Genomic DNA, 12433 nt, shown 5'->3' with positions numbered 1-12433 from the left:
CAATATGGATATTATTGTAGAATGCTTATACAGCCATAGGTCTCTGTGGTGGTTCTTTTAATATCTCTTGCAGAAAGACTCAGGAAGGGTTGTACTGCGAGTATAGCTTTGAAGATTATTAAAATACACTTTAGAATTTATTAAATTATACTTACCTTTACAAATTACTTTATGAAGGAGGCTTATATCTTCTGTCAATATTTGCAGAATAGAATAAATTAAACTACAGTTTTAAATAATAGATATGAAAAATTAAAGGTCTATTAATGTATTACTTTTCTTACTCTTCTGTTGTCTATATAGATGCAGGATATGCAGCCTGATGCTATTTGAACTGCAGAATTTTACAGGCACTTGGTGTTTATATTGTGCTCTTTTATTTTGGTTTAAGTTTTTAATTGCTATAAAAAGATCTCTATTTTTTTAAAAATAAATCACATTTAAATAGTCATAGCAAAATATTCTAAATTATGCAACTGAAGAGGAAAAATTTTAAATAACATATCAAGAGTGGCAGTGGAAGACTGGTAAATATAAATCTGAATATATAAATATAATCATAGGTATCCTTCTACTAATAATTAGCTATAGCTTCAGTTCAAGAATCAGTCAGAGTGAAAAGAGCCCATCTTCAGTTACAAAGAACCCCAATATAAAAATTTTTTAAAATTCATCTTTGGATGTTTTGTTTACAGAAAAAGGATTTTCTTATCACAAATACATCTTTTCCTCTGTTTCAGTCTGAAAGCATTTATTTAATGTCTATAATACAAATGTGACAAAGAACAGAGAATGGTATTTGGAGAGGAAAGTGCATGCCAGTGAAATGCTCTAATTTGAAAGAATTACTGGAACCTTCAGGCAGCTTTATCTCTTGGGTGCTTTATTGGAGGAGCACCCCCAGCTGAAGTTGAAATAATAAATAAATAAATAAATAATCTTTCCTAACCAAGGAATTCACAGCCAGTGGGGTTATGGTGAACCTCTTCTTTAATTTACAGATATTAATGAGTGTAACGAGGATCCCAACATCTGTCTCTTTGGCTCTTGTACGAACGCTCCAGGAGGTTTCCAGTGCATCTGTCCTACAGGTTTTGTGCTGTCAGATAATGGTCGGAGATGTTTTGGTAAGTTATGATTAAGGAATGTAATAACTTATTCTAACAGATAACAGATACTCTGTAGAAATGAGTAAAAAGAGACCTCTGCAGGTGCCTTCCAAACAATGCCCTTATGAGGGTTGGAAGGTGCTTTCGAAACAGTATGAAAAATGCAGGCCTAACATTATTCCTCTCAGGGCTTGCCAGTTATCATCTAACCAGGTCAGAGGTGCTAGCTCCACATAACTGTATTTTCTCTTTTAGATACTCGCCAGAGCTTCTGTTTCATTAATTTTGAGAATGGGAAATGCTCAGTGCCAAAGGCTTTCAACACCACAAAGGCAAAGTGTTGCTGCAGTAAAATGCCAGGAGAAGGATGGGGTGATCCTTGTGAGCTCTGTCCAAAGGAAGAAGAAGGTACACATCAAGATTTCAAATAAAGCCTTTTTAGGTGGGAGAGAAAGAAGAGCACATTTGTGTTGTACCTTTTGATCATTAGAAGGAGAGCTCTTTTTTGGCATTCTCTATTAACGGCCTTTTCTAGAACCATCTTCAGGTCAACAAAAGAAATAAATAGAAGAAATCACAGAAAAAGAGAAATACTGAGTTGGTTTTGCTCTCTAGGGAAATAAACTAGTAGCCTCCATCTATAGATCTAGCCTGCTTTAGGCAAAAGAGAAGAACAAAATGGGACAGTGCCAAGAATCCCTGAAGTAATTGACAGTTTTCAGTTCTTGTTTTTTTCCAAGTACAGAAACAAGAAGGCACTAAGCATGTGCACATGAAAGCTCAACAAGTTCTAGTGCTAATTCCCTGGACTAGAGACAGTATTACTTTTGCTTCTGGCAAGACAGTGTAATGACCATGATTTAAACAGTTGACAGTTTTGAAAAACTTGATACAGAAGAATTTTGGATGGCTTTAACCATCTGTCACAGTTCTCTCACTCACTCTTTTTTTTAAAAACCATACCTTTCAGTTGCTTTTCAGGACCTGTGTCCATATGGTCATGGAACTATTCCTGGAATTGATGATACACGTGAAGGTAGGTACTCTTTTTCCTCATAATTAAAAAAATATATCTATACGTAAAACTAGAGTCAGATACTATAGTATGTGATGGCTTACTCCCCACAGCCCCAGGTGACAAGAGGCTGACCCAGTAAATGTGGACCATTATGATAGTTAAAAGATTACCTTTGAAATTCCATGACTGGAGAACAGAATATGGCATTTAGTCTTTTTAAAATGCTTTTTTAAGACTTGATACAGAAATGCGTCAGCTAATTGGTTGCTAATATCTTCCCGCTTTTTAGATGTCAATGAATGCCTTGAAAGCCCAGGGATTTGCTCAAATGGTCACTGCATCAATACTGACGGATCATTCCGCTGTGAGTGCCCCATGGGATACAACTTAGATTACACTGGAGTACATTGCATCGGTGTGTCCATATTTCATAAATTCTAAGAATTGTAATACTTGAATTTAAAATACATTTTGAAACGTGCCCCAGTTCTCTACAGTTTGCATTTTTTCATTATATAGATACTGATGAATGTTCAGTTGGCAACCCATGTGGAAACGGTACATGCACTAACGTGATTGGCAGTTTTGAGTGCAGCTGTCACGAAGGATTTGAACCAGGCCCAATGATGAATTGTGAAGGTAACTTGTCCTCGTAATTTTTTTCCCTTTCATTTTTTTCTAGTCCTTGGTATTCAAATTACTTTATTAACCAGGCCTTTGATGCTGTAATAACTAGGATGAAAAAAAGTTGCTCTGCTTGAAATATGTCACTGAAAAGGAAGTCCTGAATTGATTTAAGCGGTATTTTTACTTTATCACAGGATTTCCCAAACTGCATGTTACATTATTCAGTGGTTTATTGGAAAGGGCAGAGTGGGAAGGAAGTAACTGTTGAGCCCCCAAAATATCCTCATAAACAGTGTAGCTAACCATGGAAAAAATGCCTGAATTTACAGAGCATTTTTCATAACTGAGACAGAGCAGTTATGCACTGACCCACTCATACCATAGCAAATGAGTTATGCTGAACATAATAAACTTAAGTCAGACCACTGGTCCATCTTGTCCATTATTTCATCCCTCAACATTGAAATTCAGCATACAAGCACGACTAACAGCTTTCTGCAGTTCACTCCTCTAATACAAGAGCTGAGGATACAGGGAAAATGTGATGTAAACTGGGGGATGAATCCCTACAGCATGGGTTTAGTATCCACTTATAGATCTGTTGTCCAAGAATCTGCCCATTACAGTCTTGAATCTGCTTATACTATCTGCCTCCACAGTATCCTGTGGCAACAAAATCTGGGATGTCACTACTCTCACTACTTAGAGAAGTATTTTCCTTCATCTGTTTTAAACTAATCCAATGTTACATTTGATTAAGTACCTCTTATTTTTCACAGTGTGGGAATTGTGTACAACCATTCTGCTCTCAGCAGATGCTCATCAGGATGCTTCTTACAAATTTTGTTTTTTATGAATCATAATTAGTTTGCTTTCTGAAGCAAGAATTCTGTTTTTTAGAGTTGGGAGAAAAACCTGACATCTCTCATTGCACAAAAATACATTAAAAAATCATCATCTAATAAAAATCTGAAACAAGCCTGTCCCAATTTGCTGTTCTAAGCTCAAGTAGTTCCATATTTATTATGCCATTATTTTTAGGCAGGGTTTTGTTAAGTTTTCTCTGGCTACTCAAAATCAAACATCCACAAGTCTCTGGTTTGAATTACTACATTTCTGATACTTTTTAGCTGACAAGAGAAGCAGAGGTATAAGAAAACCTTCTTGGTGATTGTTTTAAAACATAGTGGAGAACAATTGGAGAACAATTATTTTGTTCCTTTCTGTTCAGATATAAATGAGTGTGCTCAGAATCCTTTGCTGTGTGCTTTTCGTTGTATCAACACTTACGGTTTCTATGAATGCACATGTCCAGTCGGCTATGAACTAAGAGAAGACCAAAAGATGTGCAAAGGTAATGACTGATGTATAAACTTTTCCCAAACTTCCATCACCCTGCACTGGCCAAAGCATCATCCAAACATTTCTGTGCATCTTGCATTCATCCTCTCAGTGGAATATAGCGAGCAGCCAAGCGGATGATGATTTACTCTTTCAGAACTCATGTAAGACCAGTATCTAGTTCTGTTATGAAGTGTACCCATTGGTGGGGATTGTAAAGCCAAGAAGGTCACAGTGGTGACGTTCATCTTTAACGTGACAAGATGATACAGTTCACAAAGATTAAGCAACTGCAATTAAGCATAGCGCTCAGATTTTTTCTTTGGTGCTTGTTAGTTAGGGAAGACTGTATGTTCTTTTTCTTGAGAAAGTTCTAGTTTTCTTCAGTAACTGAAGCTACTGGAAGGAAGTTCAAACACAAAATACATTATTTTTTCCAGATCTAGATGAGTGTGCTGAAGGTCTTCATGACTGTGAATCAAGAGGCATGATGTGCAAAAACTTGATTGGTACTTTCATGTGCATATGTCCTCCTGGAATGACCCGGAGACCTGATGGAGAAGGCTGCACAGGTAAAGCTTAGAAAGGGAAGAAGACGTCTACTGAAATACAAACAAGCAAACACTGAAAAATTCTCTGTATATGTATATAGTAAACTAGAAAATAGCAATTCATAAAGGACACTTAAGATAGCTAATAATGCCCAACATCTTAAGCTTTCTTTCTGTTTCAAGATTTGAGCGTTATCTGGAAGTAGTTCTGAGTGACTAATAAGTGTTTCAGAAGAAAAACTGGTTTTGATTCTTTTGTTGTACAACAAAATCAGAATGTTTTTCAGACACTTGTTAGATTTAAAAAATGAAGTTTCAAAAAAAAAGAGACCTCATTTGATGAGTACGAAGCAAAATTACATAAATGAAAAGTTACATTTCCTTTAGCATCAATACTGTTTATAAATAATGTGGCAGTTACTTAAAGAATTAAAACCGTAAGATTCTGAAACAACGTATAAAAGAAGACCAAAAGATGTGGAAACTGCCATAGTTCAAAATAGTTCTCCATCCTGTAAGTAAGCAAACAGCTTTCCTCCACCATTTTCTGAATTAGTTGAGGGGGAAACAATAACTACATTTTGGCAAATTATACTTTCTTCTTGTACATAAAAAACCCCAAGACCATTCCAAAGTTCTCTGTGGATAGAAGTAGCTGAGGCTGTCACTGGCTCAGAGGAAAAAAAAAAAAATCCATCTCATTTTACAAGAGTGTTCCTTCAGCAAGAGAATGACTACTCTCCTTTACAGATCTTTATGATTTTTTTTCAGGGGAGATAATTTGTATTAACAAGAATTTTGCCATTTTTGCCATGTAATGCTGCCTTTAAATCAGTTGATGTATTTCTGAGGTTTGATTTAAGCATCTGTAATTGCTTACAGATCTGTGCCATTAGCTATGGAAGAAAATACAGTTAAGATTGTAAACTTGCAGAGAAATGATGTGCGGACTGAAATGTGACTGATTTCAGAAAAGGTCAAACATGTTCAGAGACTTAATGATTACAAAATGAAAAATTGTTACTCAAATCATGCATGTATTCCAATTTTATATAAATGCTGCTTGCCAGGTGAAAGTTCTGATTAGAACTTGCTCTGCTGCAAGGGTTTTCTGCTTCTTATTATACATTGCAAAGAACATACAAGGATTAAAGCTTTCATCCTAGCATGCAGTACGTAAGGAATGGAATAGGACAGTGTTATTAGGAAAGTCCTTTCCAGGCTTAATCAGTTGTTGACTTTCCACTTCTTGCAAATATTTTGCAAATACTGTGCAGACTAATTAATGCATTCTATGAGTCTGCTATATTTTGTTGTAACAATTTCTTTAATATTTTTTTTTCTATTTTTGTAAAGATGAAAATGAATGCCGCACCAAGCCAGGTATCTGTGAAAATGGTCGTTGCATGAACGTTATTGGGAGCTATCGATGTGAATGTAATGAAGGATTCCTGTCAAGTCCATCAGGCATTGAGTGTCTTGGTAAATGCCTCTTCCGTATACATTTCATCTTACATTAAAGGATACAGAGTGTAAATTAGGCTTCTGAGAACCTAACAGTTCTGGTATCTACAGAAATTAAATAATGATCCTTATTAATTAAACAATTATATAATACATAATAATGATAGGAGTGACAGGCATCTTGAGTCTAGCAGCCAGAGGCCTCACATAGAAGTGTCTAAATTCCAAAGTCCATAAATACGGTGCTGAGCAACACTATCCAGACAAAATACAGACATTTTTAAAGAAGAAGCAGAATTTAGTTAACTTAGATCAAAAACTGGGATGCAGAGCAAAATTAAGTGTTTGCATATTCAGAAAGCAATCTTAAGCACCACAATACTGCAACTAGGCATCTGAGTTTTCTGTACCTTTAATTCAGACGGTGATTATGAATACAAAATACTAAGATTTCACCCAAAAAAATACAAGATACATTAAAAAGTCTTGAGGCAGACCTGCACTTTAAATCCTGATGAAGGGTTTATATTCATCAACCTGTACTTCCTTTTCATTATGTTCAGACTTGTTATTTGCACTATAAAATTAATTGTTCCCTTTTTAGAAACCAAACAGAACTGCAAAACCTTACTTTTTTATGCTCAGTGTTCAAGTGTAAATACTTCGAAGTGTTTCACAATACTGAAACTGTATTTATTAGTATTCTTGCATCAAAAATACTTGTATATTACCTTATGTAGGTACTATAAAACCAGCTCCCTGTAAATTGTGATCAGTAGTGTGCTGACTTCATGGCAAAGCAATAACATTGCAAGTGCAGGGAATTTCCTACGGATTAAGACCAGATGGGAAGAACATGCCACAGTCTGTTAACCCCAGCCAGTCATTAATGCCAAGGAAATAACCTGCTTGAGAATCATTACTGCTTTCTTATATTTAATATATGATTTTCTTACTATTTTCTGAAAACTATGCTTTGGGTTAGTTCGCTTGTTGCTGCTTTTCCTTTAGGGTTTTTTAGGTCAGAGATTACAATGAAAAATCAGTCTGGCAGAAACAAAGTATTTCTTTAGAATTAAAGCACAAATATTAAGTCTTAGATTACATTATTTTAAATATATTGTCCAAACCTTTATATTTTATTCACATTAAAATTTATTACACATCTCAAATTGGGGACAGAGCATTATATGTTCTTCAAGTCATAATGTGCATAAAGACCTCCACTATCTACCTATCTAGGAGAAATCTTGCACATTACTAGAGCAAATGTCCTGTCTCACACAACTGACATTTTCAATGAGGACAGCTTTGTTTGATGTAAACAGTTAAGTTACCAGGCACCCAAAGTAAGTTTTGCCTAAAGTCAAAGTTCACATTTTACCTGATTCACATAAGAAACAGATTCTACTTCTCATACTTGTAAAAGAGAACAGCTGAGTGTTGATACATATACACATTCTAAGGGATCTGAAGGATTTTAAATCTTAGCTTTAAGAGAAAAAAATAAAATCTTTCATTTAAAAACATTAGTGTCTGTCAGACCATAGACAATGTCTCCATTTTAATTAACAAATAAGACAGGTGACATAGCCTATTTAGAAGACACCATCTCTGCAAAATTTAGAGTTTCCATTAGCACTGGAAACTGGGATCTCTTCTTTCCTCAGCTGCCTGTTTGAAGGAAACTTGTAGGAGCTTAATGACTCTGAAGTTTTGCTTCTCTTTCATGATTGACAGGTATTAACCAAAAGGTTTAAAAATTAAGGAAAACAGAATTAGAAAGGAATAGATCAACAGTAAGGTCATATAAATATTTTTTCCAACAAAAATGTGAATTCCACTGTAAAAGTACTGAATTTCATAGACACTTTTAAGTGCTAAGGCTTTTGTCATTTAAACTGCATCAGGGTGGATGATCAGACATACTGACCAGTAAAACAAACAAACAAAACAAACTTCTAACCCCACTCCAAGTAAATTGTTCAAATGCAAGCCAAACATAGCCAGCTTAAGTGGAAGCTCAGTTTGGCCCACAGCCTGTTTTACTATCAGGCAAGCTCACCAGATACGCCCCAGGGCACAACTTCCCTAGAATAAAATTCTCACCCAACTCATGCAGGTACTGAACTTTAGAGACGTCTGGAATACACTTGGAATGGCAGCAGATTATCAGAAGACACAACAAATCTGAAAGGCTAAGTCAAAATAGACTTCACAGACTGGTTGCTAATAATCTTCTAGTGCTTGCATGTGTTGATAGAGAGTCAGAATAATACATCAGATGCTTGATGGATCTGATGTTTATCTCTTACTCTTTCTTGATCTCTGTACTTCTTCCTTACAGATAATCGCCAAGGATTTTGCTTTGCTGAAGTTTTACAGACAATGTGTCAGATGGCTTCAAGCAGCCGGAATCTTGTCACTAAATCTGAGTGCTGCTGTGATGGAGGCCGGGGCTGGGGTAACCAGTGTGAGCTCTGTCCGCTTCCCGGAACCACCCAATATAAGAAACTCTGTCCACATGGACCAGGCTATACTACAGATGGAAGAGGTATTAGCAGAGATGAAAAGAGGCAGAAAAGAGGAAAATAATATGCTCACGTATTTAAGAAAATGCAGAATTCTCTTTGAAATTCCGTCGAAGAATTTCCTGTGAAACAACAGAGTTTGATTTTTCAAATGCTGCTGAGAGACCAGAAATTAAAACCACCTTTAAACAGTAGCTGCAACCAGAATATTCAAAGCCGTGTAGAATTTTCAGGGTTAGGATCTAAAACAGGAGGTACCAAACAGTAACTAAAAGGTAGAAATTATCTCAAAGCTTTTGTATGCTGAAAAGTTGCATACATGGCAAAGGTAACAACAGTTGTTCTAACAACAGTCTCACTGAATGCTTTGCAGTTACTATTTCTACACAGGAAACAGAAGCTAACATATTTTAAAATTTTCTTGAATAATTTTTGACATCATCTAACTGGTCATAAGAAAATTCACTTCTACGGGATTTGTATTTTGAGTTAGCAGAACTGGAACCTGGGTACCCAATGAAATAGTAGGAAGGTTTTGATACAAAAAGCAATAATGAAAGTTTGAAGGATATTTGACTTTGCATTCAGATCCATTTTTAAAGAGAAAGAAAAGGTAAAGTTCCTATCAGAAACATGATGACGAGGAACTGTGCAAAAATGGAACAGAAGAAAAAAGCTGAATTTAAAACTGAAAGGTGACATATTTATTTTCTGCACAGATATTGATGAATGTAAGGTCATGCCAAACCTATGTAGAAATGGACAGTGTATTAACACCATGGGCTCCTTCCGATGCTTTTGCAAAGTTGGCTATACTACTGACATAAGCAGCACATCTTGTATTGGTAAGATTCAGCATCTTAATCATCAGTTATTTTTTTAATTTGTACCTAATGACATATTGTTCTGGTTTCGATCAGGATGGAGTTAATTTTCATTGGAGTATTTCATACCATGTGATGTCATGCCCAGGTGGGAGGGTCGCTCTCTCTCTCCGGGGCTTGCACGCGGGCTGTCTGCTCCTCACTATTGTTACTGTTGTTCTCGTTATATTTAGTAAATTCTTTCTTTTTATTCAACCCACGAATTCTCTTCTTTTATCCCTCCCCTATCTTACCGGAAAGGGGGGAGGTGAACGGCCGGCCACGTGGCGTCTGGCTGCCGGCTGAGTTCAAACCTCCACACATATCAACCTCTGTAAACCTTTGTATCAAAGCAGCTTTTTCTCTTTATCTCTTTTATCTCTTTTCTATCTTTCTTTTCCTAATGCACACTTCTATTTTTTTATTTCTTTTGGGGAAATCAAGAAGCAAACTGTACTGGCAATATTCCTGCAGTAGAATGAGCACTGAAATATGTTTCAGCTGTGTAACCATTTTGACTGACAAACCTGCTCATTCCTTCATGGTCTACATTTTCCCACTTTCCTGTTCGTTAACACATATAAGTATACCCAAAAATAAATACTTAGCTCTCAGATGAAAATATTAATGCCACTGTCACTCTAATATATTACTCTTTCAGGACACTCAGTTTGTCCCTCAGTTTGTCACTGTAGTGGCAACTCTATAGAAACTCCATAGCAACACATCCGTAGAGAAAGAAATAGGAACTCTGAACAAATGTAAATTGGGGACTTCTTCTACAAACATTTTTCTCTTAAATACAGTCCTATTTAGAAAACACCCTTCAAAGACAGACAAAGAAATCAGTACAACAGATACTTAACATTTTCTTTCTTTAGATCTTGATGAGTGCTCCCAGTCCCCTAAACCATGCAATTTTATCTGCAAAAACTCAGAAGGGAGCTATCAGTGCTCATGTCCTCGGGGCTACATCCTTCAAGAAGATGGAAAGACATGTAAAGGTAAATAAAGTTATACACAGTAACTTTTAATTCTGTTGCACCGTGACTTAAAATGAAATAGTTTTGAAGTGTGGTCTTTTTATCAAGTTAGACCGAATGTACCTCTATTTTTTGTTGACTTTTCTTAAGACAACTACATCTCTTACTTTCAGATCTTGATGAATGTCAAACCAAACAACACAATTGTCAGTTTCTCTGTGTCAACACCCTTGGAGGCTTCACATGCAAATGTCCACCTGGTTTTACGCAACATCACACAGCTTGTATTGGTAAAAAAACATCCGTTTTCTTTTCTTATTTTTCTGTAAAAATAACATTCTCAATTCTCATTCATGTATTTTGCTCTGTATAAACAATAATAATACAGAGCAATAACATCAGCAGTCCAGAAAACAGATTTTGAAAATCAACAATGATACCTAAAGAAAAATCAGTCTATCCACCATTTATATTTTCTTGCTTAGTAAACAGTTGTACATATTTAATACATATTATTATATTCTAAGTATAACCACATGGAGACAAAAGGATAAAGTATTAAAATCTGATTTAAAATATAGTTAAACAAAAACAGACTGCATTTTCTCTTTTAATAGATACAGATGTCTTTAAATCTTAAGCATATGTATGAATCTTGCCAACTGAAACTGTTCTAGCTCACCTAATACAGAAATGCAGCATTCTACCACTGTCAGCAATTAAATACCTGGGTCTTTCACACTTATAACTGAATGACAGCTTGCACTTCAAGTTTCTTAATTACTCATAGCTCTGCGTGAATTGTGAGGTCATCTTGTATATAAATATCAAAAGCTAAATTTTCAGAATAAACTGTTGCACTCTGTGGATTTCAACCTCTTAAGAGAAGGACTGGTGGATGATGTGGCGGTTGGAGGCCGACTAGGGCACAGCAATCATGACATATTAGAGTTCTCTATTCTTAGAGAGGCCAGGAGAGGGGAAAGCAGAACTGACATCCTGGACTTCCAAAGGGCTGACTTTGACTTGTTTGGGCAACTGCTTGACAGGATCCCTTGGGAGATGGTCCTGAAGGGTATAGGGGTCCAGGAAGGCTGGGCACTCATTAAGAAGAAAGTCTTAATGGCTCAGGAGCAGGCAGACCCCAGGTGCTGTAAGAGAAGCCAGCGACAGAGAAGACCACCCTGGCTAAACAGGGAGCTTTGGCTGGAACTCAGGGAGAAAAGGAGAGTTTACAGCCTTTGGAAGAAGGGGCTAGCCACTCACAGTGATTACAAAGAGGCTGTGAGGCTATGCAGGGTGGAAATCAGGAGGTCTAAAGCCCAGCTGGAAATTAATCTGGCTTCAGCAATCAAGGACAACAAGAAATGTTTCTATAAGTATGTGAGCAGCAAAAGAAAGACCAGGGAGAGCCTCCATACCCTGCTAGACACAGGAGGAAACGTGTTAACGAGTGATGAGGAAAAGGCTGAGGTGCTTAATGCCTTCTTTGCCTCAGTCTTTAATAGCAAGACTAGTACTGAGGGAATCCAGCCTCCTCAACCAGAAGACAGAGACTGGGAGAACGACCCCCCTGCAATCCAGGAGGAGATAGTCAGTGACCTACTGCATCACACAGACATACACAAGTCTATGGGACCGGATAGGATACACCCGAGGGTGCTGAAGGAGTGGGTTGGGGTGCTCGCCAAGCCGCTTTCTATCATTTACCAGCAGTCCTGGCTGAACAGGGAGGTCCCGACAGATTGGAAATTGGCCAATGTGGCGCCCGTCTATAAGAAGGGTTGGAAGGATGATCTGGGAAATTACAGGCCTGTCAGCTTGACTTCGGTGCCCGGGAAGCTGATGGAGCAGCTCATCCTGAGTACCATCACACAACACATGCGGGACAACCAGATGATCAGGCCCAGTCAGCATGGGTTTATGCAAGGCAGGTCCTGCTTGAC

The 12433-nt window shown here is 37.0% G+C and overlaps 1 protein-coding gene across 1 annotated transcript in view; it reads left to right on the top strand.

Moving 5' to 3' along the window:
- Window positions 1-12433, top strand: part of FBN2 (fibrillin 2) — a 175620-nt gene that overhangs the window by 154363 nt on the left and 8824 nt on the right. The window contains exons 49-60 of the mRNA XM_074855232.1: window positions 1002-1127; window positions 1365-1517; window positions 2080-2145; window positions 2417-2542; window positions 2647-2766; window positions 3986-4108; window positions 4536-4667; window positions 6003-6128; window positions 8458-8664; window positions 9361-9486; window positions 10386-10508; window positions 10661-10777. Of these exons, the coding sequence (XP_074711333.1) occupies window positions 1002-1127; window positions 1365-1517; window positions 2080-2145; window positions 2417-2542; window positions 2647-2766; window positions 3986-4108; window positions 4536-4667; window positions 6003-6128; window positions 8458-8664; window positions 9361-9486; window positions 10386-10508; window positions 10661-10777 (1545 nt within the window). The remainder of the gene's footprint in view (window positions 1-1001; window positions 1128-1364; window positions 1518-2079; window positions 2146-2416; window positions 2543-2646; window positions 2767-3985; window positions 4109-4535; window positions 4668-6002; window positions 6129-8457; window positions 8665-9360; window positions 9487-10385; window positions 10509-10660; window positions 10778-12433) is intronic.

Source organism: Strix uralensis, chromosome Z, assembly GCF_047716275.1.
Source record: "Strix uralensis isolate ZFMK-TIS-50842 chromosome Z, bStrUra1, whole genome shotgun sequence".
Taxonomy (NCBI): Eukaryota; Metazoa; Chordata; class Aves; order Strigiformes; family Strigidae; genus Strix; species Strix uralensis.
The sequence above is the reverse complement of the archived record's forward strand: the minus strand, read 5'-3'. Positions and strand labels throughout refer to the sequence as shown.